The 16796-nt window shown below is 46.1% G+C and overlaps 2 protein-coding genes across 3 annotated transcripts in view; one reads left to right on the forward strand and one right to left on the reverse strand.

The window, feature by feature from the left end:
* Positions 1-16796, forward strand: part of LOC139175949 (asialoglycoprotein receptor 1-like) — a 579489-nt gene that overhangs the window by 279663 nt on the left and 283030 nt on the right. The window lies entirely within an intron of this gene.
* Positions 342-16796, reverse strand: part of ZCWPW1 (zinc finger CW-type and PWWP domain containing 1) — a 47304-nt gene continuing 30849 nt past the window's right edge. For both annotated transcript variants that reach the window (XM_070767351.1, XM_070767350.1), the window contains 8 exons: positions 15580-15655; positions 14866-14970; positions 12337-12420; positions 10078-10153; positions 9868-9965; positions 9571-9634; positions 1064-1207; positions 342-869 (listed from right to left, as the gene is read on the reverse strand). In XM_070767351.1, coding sequence (XP_070623452.1) covers positions 688-869; positions 1064-1207; positions 9571-9634; positions 9868-9965; positions 10078-10153; positions 12337-12420; positions 14866-14970; positions 15580-15655 — 829 coding nt within the window. In that variant the 3' untranslated portion in view covers positions 342-687. The remainder of the gene's footprint in view (positions 870-1063; positions 1208-9570; positions 9635-9867; positions 9966-10077; positions 10154-12336; positions 12421-14865; positions 14971-15579; positions 15656-16796) is intronic.

Genomic DNA, 16796 nt, shown 5'->3' on the forward strand with positions numbered 1-16796 from the left:
GCCACCCCGAGTCCACGGAGAGAGGTGGCATATAAGTCCAATAAATAAATGAATGAATGAATAAATAAACTCGAGCGGGGCCTCTGCCCACATGAGCTGAAAAGTCTGCTCCTGCCTGTACGAAGCACCTTGAGCCCTATGAAAAGTCTGTGAATTGAATCCTTTGCTCGTGGGGGCTTCTTTGTTCCAATCTGGTGGGCCCCAAGGCCCCTCTGTACGTACCGGCATTTTTATTTTGGGGGATTAAGGTTCCTTATATTTAGGCAAGGGACCCTGTTGGGATGGGTGGAGGGGGGGGCATCACTGGCCCTGGGATAAAGAGCAGGCAGGGACGACGGACAGAATTGAAAGCCAGGTTTTAATAGAGCTTACAGCGACAACCGAGGTTTGCCAGCCAGAAGGTGCAAAGCCAGCCCCTCGGCTGAGACCCCCCCCCTCCCAGAGCTCTTTCGGCCCCTGCCTGGCTCAGGGCTCCCCCACTTCCAGTTCCCCCACAAACACCACTTTCCCAAGTTAACCAAACTCACAAACGAAAACTTGGCCAGCCTTTCGCCAACGGATGCTTGCTGGCTTTTCCTTCAAGCAAAGGCCAAGAGAAATCTCTCCTCTTCCTCCTCTTCCTCCTTAGGCAGAGGCCACGGTTGTCGGGGTTCTGTCCGGTTCCCCCAGCTGGGCCTTTCTCTCCGGTCAGGTTTCTTTGGGCCCCGGGGAGCCGCCAAGCCTGCGGGGGTTGCGGTCTTTCTGGCTCGGGCGAGGAGAGAAGGCGAAGTCGTTGTTGTCGGAGTTGCCGCCTGGCCGAGAGCGGAGAGGGATCCTGGCCAGAGACACATGGCAAGGCTGCATGCCGGAGGTGGGCTTCTTCTTCCAGCCTTGGCAGGAGGGAGACAGGAGGAGGGGGGAGGGGGATGTCGGCTGAGCCCTGTGGTCTCTGAACTTCCCAACCCCCCACCCCTCCCCGGCCCCCCTTCCTAAAACACCTGTTACCCAAACACTTCATTCTTTCATTCATTTGTTCCTTCGTTCGTTCATTCATTCATCAATCTGTCCGTCCATCCATCCTCACCTTTCCGACCACGACCTCCTTCTCCTGCCGCTCGCTCAGATCCTCGGAGGGTGGTTGCAGCTTTGGGTGCCGTTCCCTCTGTCCGTCTTTTCTTCAACACGGACGAGGCATTTTCATGTCCACTTAACTGAGGTTTTTTCTCCCCTGTAGAAAACATACACACACACACACACACACACAAACTGTCGTTATGGCAAAGGACAGAGGAATCCAAAGACAATCTGTCAAGCATATAAAATCATCTGCTGCAACGTCCTTCCTGTCAATGACGACTTCAGCTTCAACTACAGCAACATAGGAGCACACAACAGATACAAACTGAAAGTAAACCGCTCTAAACTCGACTGCAGGAAATACGACTTTAGTAACCGAGTAGTTGATGCCTGGAACTCACTAACAGACTCTGTAGTATCATCACCAAACCCCAAAAACTTTCCCCTTAGACTGTCCACTGTTGACCTCTCCCAATTCCTAAGAGGTCAGTAAGGGCTGTGCATAAGTGCACCAGTATGCCTTCCATCCCTCTCCTAATGTTTCCTTTTTAAAAAACTGGTATCATGTATATAAATATTGTTATATCTTTGTTTACCACCTATACCTATGCTTGACAAAACAAACCAATTGTTTTCTCCCAAAATGAAATGAAATAAAAATGAAGTCTGGAATGGTGTCGGGCAGGGGTAGGCAAAGCTGGCCCTTCGGTGACTTGTGCACTTCAACTCCCAGAACCTCCTGAGCCAATCATGCCAGCTCAGGAATTCTGGGAGTTGAAGTCCACATGTCATAGAAGAGCCCACTTTGCCTACCCCTGGTATAGGCACCCATGCTTGTGTGAAGGGGCTGGACTGAAGGACCTCTAGGGGTCCCACCCAACTCTGCTATTCAGTCCTGTTATTCTTTCTGTGATCATGTGTATCTCCAAGCCCCCCAAAAATCTGGAATGGATCCCCTGTGCTGGGCAGGGGCGGTTGGACTAGAAGGCCTCCAAAGTCCCTCCCAAGCCCCCTATGACTCTATGTTCCTTCTACATTTGAGTCTCTTGTATGCTCCGGATTCCCAGTTTCTTGCCAAGGGACTTCCTAGCAGGGGGGCTGGAGAACGGCAGAGCCTCCCCAGAGCCAATAACGAGGGCAGGGAGAGCTTTCAGGCTGTCCCTCCTGCAATAGGATAGCGGGGGGCTGGTGATGGACAGGGGCAGCCAAGGGAAGGAGGCTTCGTGAATCCCACTGGGATTGGGCGCCACAGAAGTCAATTAAATTAAATTAGCTTGTGGTGACTGGCTTGATTTAAGAACGTCTTCCAACCGATCGGTTTCCGGTCACAATTCAAAGTGTTGGTCATGACCTATAAAGCCCTTCATGGCATCGGACCAGAATTTCTTCGGGACTGTCTTCTGCCGCACGAATCCCAGCGACCGGTTAGGTCCCACAGAGTGGGTCTTCTCCGGGTCCCGTCAACTAAACAATGTCACTTGGCGGGATCCAGGTTAAGAGCCTTCTCTGTGGCGGCCCCGGCCCTCTGGAACCAACTCCCCCCAGATATCAGAGTTGCCCCCACCCTCCTTGCCTTTCATAAGCTGCTTAAAACCCACCTCTGCCGTCGGACATGGGGGAACTGAGATATTCCCTTCCCCCTAGGCTTATAAGAAAAAATGATACATGGTATGTCTGTATATATGATTGGTTTCTTAAACTGGGGTTTCTTTTTATATTAACTTAAATATTAGATTTGTTTATATTGTTTTATTACTGTTGTTAGCCGCCCCGAGTCTACGGAGAGGGGCGGCATACAAATTTGATAAATAAATAACTAAAATAAATAATAATAAATCCGCTGAAGGATCAAGGCCAGTGTTCCCTCTAATTTTTTTTTGGGGTGGGCGGAAAAGTATAGTGTCTGAGCAGCAGTCCCTTTGGGACTGGGCGGCACAGAAATAATAAACAAACAAACAAACAAATAAATAAAAAACCCACCCTGTTTTGCCTCAGAGAATTTCAAAATAAAATACTGTCCTGTGTGTCTATAACAGTGAGCTCATAATAGGGCAACTCTATCAATATCAAAATGCCACTTAAATAGTTGAGCTAGTTTCAAACTAGATTTTGATTTTCTTTCTCTCTTCCTTACTCCCATTCTTTTTCTTTCTCTTTTCCTTCCTCTCTTTTTTCTATCTGTTTCTCTCTCTTCCTCTCTTCCTCTCTCTCTCCTTCCCTCTCACTCTTTCCCTCTCGGCTTCTGGGCAGGTTTGGAAAACTCTGAGTTGATGATGATGGTTTTTAAGTGAGCGATTGCTCCCTGCTCCGCTTAGAGGGAACTATGGTCCAGGCTCTGACTTTCTTACCAAGAGGCAGGAAATGTGGAAGAAAACCTTAGGAACGTTTTTAACTGTATTCCTGGCTGCTGTTTTTATTTTATTTATTTATATTTTGCATTTCTAGACTCTCCCTTGTTCTCAAGGAGGAAACTTTTATAGTGTTTTTAATTTGGGTTGTATTGTTTTTACTTTCCATTACTCTGCATGGTCAAACTATTTCCTAAGTCTGCACTACCATTAATCTTCCCGTTGTTCCCATCACCCATCTCTTCCCATAAATGACTGTATGACTGTGACCTCATTGCTTGCATCCTTACAATTGATAATGACTGGTTCCTATATGATTGGATTGTTTATTTGTACCTGGACTATCATTAAGTGTTGTACATAAGAACATAAGAAGAGCCATGTCCCCCAGTGGGCCCCCAATTGTCCAAGGGGATCTTGAGCAGAAAGAGGAGGCCAGACCCTCCCTTTCCCTTGACCCCCAACAAATGGGACCCCAGGGGAACCCTGCCTGCCTCAACCAACATAGAGGCAGCACATGGACATCCGTTTCAATAACCACCCATGAGACACTTGGCATCCATGAATCTGTCTCATCCTGCCTTGAAGATCTCCAGGCTGACAGCTGTCACGACCTCTTCTGGAAGGGAATTTCATCAACCAAGGACCCTCTGGGTGAAGACATATTTCCCTTGATTTGTCCTCACTTTCTTACCTGTGAGCTTTAGGGAGGGGCCCCTCATCCTAGTATTGTGTGAGAGAGAAAAGAATTTCTCTCTCTCCACCTTTTCTGTCCCATGCAGGATTTTATACCCTTCGATCAAGTCACCTATTAAACGTTGTCTTTCAAGGCTGAAGAGACCAAGGCAACCTGGTTTCATATAAGGGAGGGGCTCCATTCCCTTGATCATTCTCGTTGCCCCCTTTTGCCCCCTTTCCAGGTGTACCTTATGATTCTTTTGTACCTTATGATTCTTAACAAACTTAACTTTTCTTTTATGGGCACTGAGAGCATCTGCACCAAGACAAATTCCTTGTGTGTCCAATCACACTTGGCCAATAAAGAATTCTATTCCATTCCATTTTTATTCCATTCCATTCTATTCTGCTAGCCGAAATCAGGTATATGAGAGGAGCAGCCATGTAAACGTATTAAATATACAAACATCCAATGACACTAAGGACCCAGGAGTAGGCTAAGATCTGCTGCCCCCAAAGTCTCCACCGTCGTTCCCTTTGTTCCTGTTTAATATTACAACTCTGCTTCTACCAAGATTCTCCCGTTCCCTGCTCACAGTTTATAACAGGCCAATGCAATTAATCCAACACACAAAGAACGGTTGAAGGATTCGGGTATGGTCAGTCTAAAGAAAAGAAGAACTGTGGGTGGGGTATGTAATAGCAGCATTGCCATATTTAAGGGGCTGCCACTAAGAAGTGGGTGGGGCGGGGTGGGGAGGGTCAACCTAGTCTCCAAAAGCACTGGAAGGGAGGGCAACAAAAGAATAGAAGGAACAGGGCAGAACAAAAATAGAAAACAGCTGGAAAGGACTTGGAGGTCTTCTACTTATACCATTTCAGACAAAAGGCTGTCCAATCTGTTTGTTTGTTTTGTTAAGTATATACTGGTAGTATACACAGATATAACAATGTTTATTTATTTATTGAGGACCTGTAGACTGCACGAGTCAAAAAGAGGGTGGGGAAAATATTTACTGACCCCTCACATCCTGGACACAAATTGTTTCAATTCCCACTCTCAAAACATCGCTACAGAGCCCTGCACACCAAGACAACTGGACACAAGAACAGTTTTTTTCCGAACGCCATCACTCTGCTAAACAAATAATTCCCTCAACACTGTCAGACTTTCTACTAAATCTGCACTTCTATTCTACTAGTTTTTCTCATCATTCCTTTCACCCATTTCCTCCCATGTTGACTGTATGACTGTAACTTGTTGCTTATATCCTAAGATTTTTATTAATATTGTTTCTTCATTGCTTATTTGACCCCTATGACCATCATTAAGTGTTGTACCACATGATTCTTGACAAATGTATATTTTCTTTTATGTACGCTGAGAGCATCTGCACCAAGACAAATTCCTTGTGTGTCCAATCACACTTGGGCAATAAAAATTCTATTCTATTCTATTCTATATACTGTACATCATACTAGTAACAAAGAAACATTAGGGCAGGGAACAGAAGGCACGCTGGTGCCCCTTACTGACCTCTTAGGAATTGGGTGAGGTCAACAATGGATAGCCTAAGGGTACAGTTTTGGGGATTAGGTGATGATACTACAGAGTCTGGAGCAGTTTACTTTGAGTTTGTATCTGTTGTGTGCTTGTGTGTTGTTGTGGTTGAAGCTGAGGTAGTCGTTGACAGGAAGGACGTTGTAGCAGATGATTTTATGGGCTGTGCCTAGGTCATGTTTGAGGCAATGTAGTTCTAAGCTTTCTAAACCTGGGTTTCAAGTCTGGTTGTGTAGGGGATTCTCCTGCGAGTGGAGGAGTGGAGGTTAGGTTAGGTTAGGTTAGGTTTATTGGATTTATATGCCGCCCCTCTCCGCAAACTCGGGGCGGCTCACAACAATAATAAAAAACAGTACAGTACACAATACCAAATCCAATGCCCACCCATCCAGATTCCAATTGAAATTAATAATCTCATAAAAAAAAACAGTATATATAAAAAACAGGCACACAGTCACTCAATCAACAAAACAACATGGGCAAGGGGGAGGTGTTTTAGTTCCCCCATGCCTGACGGCAAAGGTGGGTCTTAAGGAGTTTACGAAAGGCAGGGAGGGTGGGGGCAATCCTAATCTCAGGGGGGAGCTGGTTCCAGAGGGTCGGGGCCCCCACAGAGAAGGCTCTTCCCCTGGGTCCCGCCAGACGACATTGTTTAGTCGACGGGACCCGGAGAAGGCCAACTCTGTGGGACCTAACCGGTCGCTGGGATTCGTGCGGCAGGAGGCGGTCCCGAAGATATTCTGGTCCGGTGCCATGAAGGGCTTTATAGGTCATAACCAACACTTTGAATTGTGACCGGAAACTGATCGGCAGCCAATGCAGACTGCGGAGTGTTGGAGTGATATGGGCATACTTGGAGAAGCCCATAATTGCTCTCGCAGCTACCTCCGAACACTTTTCAAAGGTAGCCCCATGTAGAGAGCGTTACAGTAGTCGAGCCTCGAGGTGATGAGGGCATGAGTGACTGTGAGCAATGACTCCCGGTCCAAATAGGGCCGCAACTGGCGCACCAGGCGAACCTGGGCAAACGCCCCCCTCGCCACAGCTGAAAGGTGTTTTTCTAATGTGAGCTGTGGATCGAGGAGGACGCCCAAGTTGCGGACCCTCTCTGAGGGGGTCAATAATTCCCCCCCCAGGGTAATGGACGGACAGATAGAATTGTCCTTGGGAGGCAAGACCCACAGCCACTCCGTCTTGTCTGGGTTGAGTTTGAGTTTGTTGACACCCATCCAGGCCCCAACAGCCTCCAGGCACCGGCACATCACTTCCACTGCTTCGTTGACTGGACATGGGGTGGAGATGTACAACTGGGTATCATCGGCATATTGATGATACCTCACCCCATGCCCTTGGATGATCTCACCCAGCGGTTTCATGTAGATATTAAATAGCAGGGGGGAGAGGACCGACCCCTGAGGCACCCCACAAGGGAGAAACCTCGGGGTCGACCTCTGACCCCCCACTAACACCGACTGCGACCGACCGGAGAGGTAGGAGGAGAACCACTGAAGAACAGTGCCTCCCACTCCCAACCCCTCCAGCCGGCGCAGAAGGATACCATGGTCGATGGTATCGAAAGCCGCTGAGAGGTCAAGGAGCACCAGGACAGAGGACAAGCCCCTGTCCCGGGCCCGCCAGAGATCATCCATCAACGCGACCAAAGCAGTTTCCGTGCTGTAGCCGGGCCTGAATCCAGACTGCTGAGGACCTAGATAATCGGCTTCATCCAAGGACCGCTGGAGTTGAAGTGCCACCACCTTCTCGACAACCTTCCCCATGAAGGGAAGGTTGGAGACTGGACGGTAGTTATTAAGCACGGCTGGGTCCAGGGAAGGCTTCTTGAGGAGGGGGCGCACAACCGCCTCCTTATAAAGTGGCGGAAAGGACCCCCTCCCCAAGGAGGCGTTGATAATCTCCTGGACCCAGCTCCGTGTCACCCCTCGACTGGCCGAAACCAGCCAAGAGGGACACGGATCCAGTAAACAGGTGGCGGAACTCACAGCTCCAATGGCCTTGTCCACTTCATCAGGTGTCACCAAGTCAAACTCCTCCCAGACAGATGGACAAAGACGTTTAGCCCCAGTCTCTTCTCCTAAAGTATCTCTGGATGCTTTCTAATGTATTTATGTCCGAAATGCGGTGTGAGTTCCGGACAGGTGAGCTGTATTCAAGGATTGGTCTGGCGAAAGTTTTGTGTTCTCTGGTTAGTAGTGTGAGATCACCAGAGCAGAAGATACGTAGGATTTGGTTAACAACTCTTGAAGCCTTTTTGGTGATGTTGTTGCGGTGGGCTTTGGCACTTAGGTCATTGGATAGGAGTATTCTATATCATGGGCTTCCCCAGGTATGCCCATGTCACACCAACACTCCTCAGTCTGCATTGGTTGCCGATCAGTTTCCGGTCACAATTCAAAGTGTTGGTCATGACCTATAAAGCCCTTCATGGCATCGGACCAGAATATCTCCGGGACCGCCTTCTGCCGCATGAATCCCAGCGGCCAATTAGGTCCCACAGAGTCGGCCTTCTCCGGGTCCCGTCAACTAAACAATGTCGTCTGGTGGGGCCCAGGGGAAGAGCCTTCTCTGTGACAGCCCCGGCCCTCTGGAATTAACTCCCCCCCGGAGATCAGGACTGCCCCCACCCTCCTTCCTTTCACAAACTTCTTAAAACCCACCTCTGCCGTCAGGCATGGGGGAATCGATTCCCTTGGGCCGTTTCCGCTTTATGTATGGTTTGTCTGGGATGTATGACTGTTTTTTTATATTAAGGGATCTGAAATTGTTTTTAACTATTGGATTTGTACTGTTTTGTTGTTGTGAGCCTCTCCGAGTCTTCGGAGAGGGGCGGCATACAAATCTAATAAATAATAATAATAATAAAGTATTCCAAGGTCTTTTACGGAGTGAGGGTGGTCTGCAAGATCTTGTTTATTTATTAGATTTGTATGCCGCCCCTCTCCATAGACTCGGGACAGCTAACAACAATAATAAAAACAGCACATAACAAATCTAATATTTAAAATAACTAAAAACCCTTATTAAAAACCAAACAAGCACACACACAAACATACCGTGTATAAATTGTATAGGCCTAGGGGGGAAGGATATCTCAGTTCCCCCATGCCTGATGACAGAGGTGGGTTTTAAGGAGCTTAAGAAAGGCGAGGAGGGTGGGGGCAATTCTGATCTCAGGGGGGAGCTGGTTCCAGAGGGCCGGGGCAACCACAGAGAAGGCTCTTCCCCTGGGTCCTGCCAATCGACATTGTTTAGTGAACAGGACCCGGAGAAGGCCAACTCTGTGGGACCTAACCAGCCACTGGGATTCGTGTGGCAGAAGGCGGTCTTGGAGATAATCTTGTCCGGTGCCATGAAGGGCTTTATAGGTCATAACCAACACTTTGAATTGTGACCGGAAACTGATCGGCAACCAATGCAGACTGCAGAGTGTTGGTGTAACATGGGTATATTTGGGGAAGCCCATGATTGCTCTCGCAGCTGCATTCTGCACGATCTGGAGTTTCCGAACACTCTTCAAAGGTCGCCCCATGTAGAGAGCATTGCAGTAGTCGAGCCTCGAAGTGATGAGGGCATGAGTGACTGTGAGCATTGATTCAGCTTGCATTTGGTATTCCGATTCTTTTTGCCAATGTGCAGGACAGAGCATTTCTTGGTTGAGATTTGGAAGGATTTCCTGACCGAGAGGGCAATTAACCAGTGCAAAGGCTTGCCACTAGAAATTGGGGGTGCTCTGCCCCGTCAGTGGAGGGTTTTAAAAAGAGTCTGGACGTTCTGTTAACCCTGTTGTTGGACCTCCAGCCAGTATTTGATACCCAGTCAGGACCGAAAGCTTCAGAAAAGGGGAGGGGGGAGGGAGGTGTGAAGGGGGAGCTATTGGAGAAAACAGGGGAGAATAAAACATGGACCCACCTCTCATAGCCACAGTCCTCTTGGCAATTGCATGGGGTTTTGCTCCTGATGTTTCAGGAAGGACCTGAAAAAAGAAAAGATGGTTTGCTGACCAAAGAGCAGAGAGCAGCTCGGCCTCCCAAAGAACTTCCAAATGGAAAAGGAAGGAAGGATGCTGAGGTTTCTCCATTGATGCAAAACAAAATCCATTGAGCGGGCAGCAGAGGAAGGGTAAGTGGGTGCAAAGACCCCTGATTTAGCCTCCCTCAGGGCTCCCAGCCTGTTGCCCTTCTGGAATCTGCCTTTCTCCTGGCTCACCTTTCCTTGATCGTGGCGGGAGGCTGCCGTGTTCTTATTCCGGCCCTTTGCTCCTCCAGCCCTTTGGACCCTAGGCCTGGAGGCTGCGTTATTTGGATCTACGATAGGAGAAGGAACCAAGGACAGGTGAGTCGCCTCAAGAGAGGGAGGGAGGGAGGACCTGCTTGGGGTGTTTCTGGTGCCTAATCCCATGTGGCACGCCACGTTTACCTTTCAGGGTCTTGTAGTCTTTGGGAGGCTCTTCGGGTCGGAATCGGTGGTTGAACCCAAATCTCCTTAGTCTCTCCTAGAGGGAAAGAGCAAAGGGAACCGGTAAGCTAACCGAGTGAAGACACGGTGGAGCTATGACCGTGCCTGGGAGTTTCAGCCCGTTAGTCAAAGAACCTTAACCGAAGAGTCTGCTACTACAGATACAGAGTTACTTAGCAGACCCTACACCTTTTTTGACAGATGACACTCCAGCCTCTACAAAGTCACAGAGGCTAAAAAAGCTGGACCAGGACCAGCTAACAGAGCCAAACCCCCTTCTGTCTCCTCAAGAGCCTTAATGTGCTTTGGAATCCACCCACCCTTCCTCCTTCTCTGAACCCACCTGAGCTAAAGTAAGAGAAAAAGGTCTCGTTTTAAAATACTCAACGTTTAACAAAAACCAACCACACGCGCATTAGAGATGTTCACCACCTGGAGCTACTTAATAAAGTGGGATATAAATAATTACTATAAGCACATGTCTGTGGGGAAGAAGGCTGGTGGGTCACTTCAATTCAGGCATGTGAATTTAATACATTATTTTGATTGGTTGAGGGATTTGTTAGATGTCGAGTTGGCATGTTTGTCCATTGAATCTTTCTCAAGGATGTGAGGTAAGGAGGTGTGATCTTTTGATGGTGTGAAAGGTATATTTATTTATTTTTATTTGTTTATTTTGTCAAGTACATATTGGTATCTATACCAAATATCTATATACATGATACTGGTAAGAGAGAAATGTTAAGACAGGGGACAGAAGGTTCTGACCAGTCCTTCAGGTTCATCCAGGTCTACCTCTCCCTCACTTTCACTCTCTGCATCTGCTGACAAAACCACTGGCCTGGCTCCTCCTCCCGGGAATCTATGATGACCAGAGTTGGTCGAGGATCACTCACAATACTTGGCCACTTTAAGACTTGTGGATATCAACTCCTAGAATTCTCCAGTTAAGGGAACCAAAGTCCACAAGTCTGAAAGTGTGCTCTACTTGGGGCTACCCAGCACACAGCCGCAAGAGCCGTATTGGGCCTACCCAGGCATTCCCACATTAGTCCAGCACTCTGTGCGCTACATTGGTTACCAATTGGTCTCCGAATGCAATTCAAGGTGTTGGTTATTACCTATAAAGCCCTATGTGGCGTTGGACCAGATTATTGACAGGACCACCTTCTGCCTCACACATTCCAGCGACCAGTTAGGTTGCACAGAGTTGGCCTCCTCTAGCTCCATCGGCCAAACAATGTCGGCTGGCGGGTCCACGGGGAAGAGCCTTCTCTGTTGCGGCCCTGATTCTCTGGAACCAAATCCCCCTGGAGGTTCACACCACCCCCACTTCTCCTCACCTTTCGGAAGCCATTAAAGACACACCTGTGCCAGCAGGCCTGGGAACCATGAGCGACAGTTTCGCTCCGGTAATTGTATGAAAGTAGGATGATTGATTTGTTTTTGTTGTGGGGGGCTTTTAAAAATTCATTTGTAATATTTGAAATTCTGTTTATTGTTATTGTTTCCATTTTATTTTTGTAAGCCACCGTGAGTCTATGAAGAGGCGGGTGGCCTATAAATCTGATAAAAGTAAATAAATATATAAAATAAGTGGCCAAATTTGGGGACTCCTGATCTTTGAACCCCTGAAGAAAAGCATGAGAATATAATATCATGACGGTTATTCCAGGAAAAAAAGAAGAATTGCTCCGGTGATGCAACCTTGGGCAATGTATGGGTCTTAATTGTTCTTTCCTGAACGCCATCACTCTGCTAAACAAATAATTCCCTCAACATTATCCAACTATTCGCTAAGTCTGCACTACTATTACTACTAGTTTTTTCTCATTCCTATCACCCATCTCTTCCCACTTATGACTGCATGACTGTAACTTGTTGCTTGTATCCTTAAGATTTTTATTAATATTGTTTCTTCATTGCTTATTTGACCCCTATGACAATCATTAAGTGTTGTACCACATGATTCTTGACAAATGTCTCTTTTTCTTTTATGTACACTGAGAGCATATGCACCAAGACAAATTCCTTGTGTCACACTCAGCCAATAAAGAATTCTATTCTATTCTCTATTCTATTCTATTGCTTAAGATGCTTTTAATATTTTATTCTACTGTTAAGTCACCCAGGGTCCTTTGGGAGTTGGGCGATGAATAAATGTAATAAATGAATAAAAGATTTAGTAAATAAAATCTTGGTACCGAAGTCCCATCCCACCTGGATGCCCATGCGTTCTGCTTCTTTTGCCATTTCCAGAGACGCTTTGAAGTCCTCCTTCTCACTCTGGTTCCTGAGCTTGTCCTGGGAACGGAAGGTTCGAAATCAGAGCTGCGATTCGGGGAACTCGCCTTTTGCAGCATGAGCAAATCGAAACAACTGTTTTTGTCTCAAAGGAGTTGTTATGGGTGGGCCCTAGGGAGGATGCTAAGCCTTCATCCTTCCTCAGCGCTTGTTTTTCCGGCCGGGAATGAGGTGGCCTGGAAGGAAAGAGCCTGGGGTGGAGAGAGGAAGAGGGGGACAGGGGCAGGCCAGGCTTCCCTCTGGCCATTCCCTTTTTTCACATAGCTGAAGGAAAACTCGAATTAACCTTAGGGGTTGGAGGTCCAGGGAGTAATTGGGGGATTTTGTGACTGTTGTGAAAAAAGGACCCTCTTGAGAGAAGGGGAGGGTGGGTGAAGCAGTGGGTCTCAGTTGCACAGGTAGTCCTCAATTTATAACCATTTATTTAGTGACGGTTTGAAGGCACAGCAACACTGAATATATTTTTTTCCACACTTGCGACCCTTGCGGCATCCCCATGGTCACCTGATCAAAATTCAAATATATGAAGGTCTTGGCATATTTGGATTTCTTTCCATGCAAGTTTCAGAGATTCCTGGCGACGTTTCGACGAGGTCCCACTCGTCCCCTTCAGGCTGGTGCTTTTGGCCTTGTGCACAAGCTTGAAGATGATGAGTGGGACCTCGTCAAAATGTCACCAGGAATCTCTGAAACTTACACGGGAAGAAACCCGAATATGCCAAGACCTTCATATATATATATGAAGGTCTTGGCATATTGGCATATATATATATATGGCATATATATATATATATGGCATATATATATATATATATATATATATATATATATATATATATATACAGTATATATATATATACAGTATATATATATATACACACACACACACACGTCACACAAACTATGAAACATGTGACACACAGACAAACACACACACACACACACACATATATATATATATTGTTAGGCCTTATTTTTATTGGGTAATGAGCTTAACTGTTGGAGTGATGAGGCTATGTTAACTTTTAATGGGCTGAGAACATTTTATACTGTTGGGCATTGATGTTGCTTTTTTGCTTAAGGTGAAGAAAAAATAAAATAGAACATTTATACGCCCCCCCCCCCAAACTGCAGTGATTCATTCAATTGTGGCAAGAAAGGTCAAAAAATGGGGTGAAACTCACTTAACAACAGAAATGTGGGGCTCCCTTGTGGTCCTAAGTCGAGGACTACCTGTAGAGTGCCTGCCTGCCATGATTAATTAGTTAATTAATTACAATTAATAAAACAAAGTAGCTATTTCACTGGTTCCCCACCCTCTTGCAAGCTCTGGGGGAAGCCTACTACCCCTTCTTCTTTTATAAAAGCTCCCCAGTATTTCTTGGGAATCACATTAGGCAGAGACGGTTGTTTTGTGCCAGAACTGATTCCCAACTTTTTTAGTTAAAGGAAGTCACATGAGTTACGGAGCCAGAAAGACATCAAGGGAGGAGTCTCCATGGTCTATAGTGCCCCTGGCAAGCCTACCCAGAGTTATCCTTCACAGGAAAACTATATGCTGGTTCGGAATAAGTCAGCTGTCACGGCTACCCACAATGAACAGCGATAGGGAATTAAAAAAGAGGCCTGGTGTGAGGCCTCAAAATAGATCAAGTATTTTCATCAAAATAGTACAGATCTCCAAACGTGGCCACTTGCACTGCAAACTTGGCCAACACTGCACATCAAGACAATTAAACACAGAGACAGTTTCCCCCCGAAATCCATCACTCTGCTAAATAATTCCCTCAACACTGTCCAACTATTTACTATTACTATTAGTGGAGGGTCTTAATTGTTCTTTCCTGAACGCCATCACTCTGCTCAACAAATAATTCCCTCAACATTGTCCAACTATTCACTAAGTCTGCACTACTATTACTACTAGATTTTTCTCATCGATCCTGTCACCCATCTCCTCCCACTTATGAGTGTATGACTGTCACTTGTTGCTTGTATCCTTACGATTTTTATTAATATTGCTTCCTGATTGCTTTTTTGCACCCTATGACAATCATTGTTGTGCCTCATGATTCCTGACAAATGTATGTTTTCTTTTATGTACACTGAGAGCATCACCAATAAACAATTCTATTCTATTCTATATTCTATTTTATTCTATATTATAATTTATTATCTGTCCTGTTCTGTTCTACTCTACTGAATTCTGGGCTTCAGTTCCCAGAATTCCTCAGCCAGCCATGGAAGCCTGAAAATTTTTAAAGTTGCAAAGTTTGGAGGCCCCCAGCTTTGAGTCACCCACATTGTCACATGCACTGCAATTCTTTGCAACCTGCTACAGACCCGTGTCACCTGCAGTGGGTGGCGATACCACACCTTTGACAAAAGCTTTGGATTTTGTGGCTGGTTTTGCAAAAAGGAAACCTCAAGCAAAGCCTCTCTTACCAAGGCGTTTTTTTCCCTGGGGGGCTCCCTGTAGCTCTTCAGCATGGAGGCAGAGATCCAAGCACGGGTCACGGGGTGGCCAAAGAAGGTCACATGGTACTTGGACTAAACCAGAAGGAGAGAAGAATGGTCAGTGGCCGTTTTGGGGGAAGAGCCTGCCCGTCCCAGAAAGGAACACTGAGGATGGGGGATCCTCAAGTGGAGCAAAGATACAATGGCCTTTGCAACGAGAGTTATGGAATAAGAAAGCCAATCTAAATATGTAAATAGAAATGTACAAGTACTGTAAGTATTATAACAAAGAAAATGAGATTAAGGAAAATGTTTATGCAATGTGAATCAGCTCGAAGGGGGGGGGGGATGCAACAATGTAACCATGCAGAATTATTTAAAGTATTCTTGTATTACTGTTTTTAAAAAGAATCAATAAAGTTGATTAAAAAAAATTTTTTTAAAAGAAAGCCGATCTTATTCCCCATTTCCACTGCTGTCCCCACCTGTTGGAAGAGGGTCACTTCCATTTAATTTTGGGGGCAATTTCATCGGCCTCTGGCCGTCTTCCATTCTTAAATTCATGCGTCCCCCTTTCCCAAGGAATTCCCACCCGGTTGAACTCTTCTCCCGCGAGGACCGATTGTCATGTGTGGCCACATAGGTGGGGTACACGCGTGTACACAGAAGCATGACACAGGGCAAATATACACAATACTTAACAGGAAGTGTGTCTGCCTGGGAAGAAAACAGGAAGTAGTTTCCATTCTCAGGGTCGGCTTCTATGATTGCTGGCCACCTAAAAACAGAGGCAGGAAGGGGAGCAGAAACATTGAGCTGTCAGGTTTTACTTCATTAGTTAAATTCATTTTTTTTCTAATGAAGGAAGATGGTTTCCCTCTTATTCTCTAGCTTTAAAGCACCGCGATGGACATTTCACGTTAGCTAATAATCTGCCTGCAAAAATCAGCTCCCTTCTTAGAGGAGGGGGCGACCGAGAACGCCGGCTTCTGCACTAGACAGGTAACTGCGTGACGAGTGCCAAAGCTGATGGCAGGAGGCCCTTGACTTGTGACCGCTTCAGAGTTACAGCGGCTCTGAAAAAAAGAGATTTTACACTCACTGTAGCAGTCCCTTGGTCATGTGATCAAAATTCAAATTTAATTAATTTAATTTATTTGACTCATATGCCGCCCAATCCCCCGGGATTCATATTTATGATGGTTGCGTTCTGGGGTCACATGATAGAAACATAGAAGATTGACGGCAGAAAAAGACCTCCTGGTCCATCTCGTCTGCCCTTATACTATTTCCTGTATTTTATCTTACAATGGATATATGTTTATCCCAGGCATGTTTACATTCAGTCACTGTGGATTGACCAACCACATCTGCTGGAAGTTTGTTCCAAGCATCTACTACTCTTTCAGTGAAATAATATTTTCTCACGTTGCTTTTGATCTTTCCCCCAACTAACTTCAGATTGTGCCCCCTTGTTCTTGTGTTCACTTTCCTATTAAAAACACTTCCCTCCTGAACCTTATTTAACCCTTTCACATATTTAAATGTTTCGATCATGTCCCCCCTTTTCCTTCTGTCCTCCAGACTCTACAGATGGAGTTCATGAAGTCTTTCCTGATACGTTTTATGCTTAAGACCTTCCACCATTCTTGTAGCCCATCTTTGGACGTGTTCAATTTTGTCCATATCTTTTTGTAGGTGAGGTCTCCAGAACTGGACACAGTATTATTCCAAATGGGGTCTCACCAGCGCTCTATATAAGGGGATCACAATCTCCCTCTTCCTGCTTGTTATACCTCTAGCTATGCAGCCAAGCATCCTACTTGCTTTCCCTACTGCCCGACCACACATGATTTTTTTTTTGTCCAATACACAATAATACACAATGATGGTTATAGAGGATATAGTAGAGAAGAAAT

This window comes from Erythrolamprus reginae, chromosome Z (genome assembly GCF_031021105.1).
Source record: "Erythrolamprus reginae isolate rEryReg1 chromosome Z, rEryReg1.hap1, whole genome shotgun sequence".
Classification (NCBI taxonomy): Eukaryota; Metazoa; Chordata; class Lepidosauria; order Squamata; family Dipsadidae; genus Erythrolamprus; species Erythrolamprus reginae.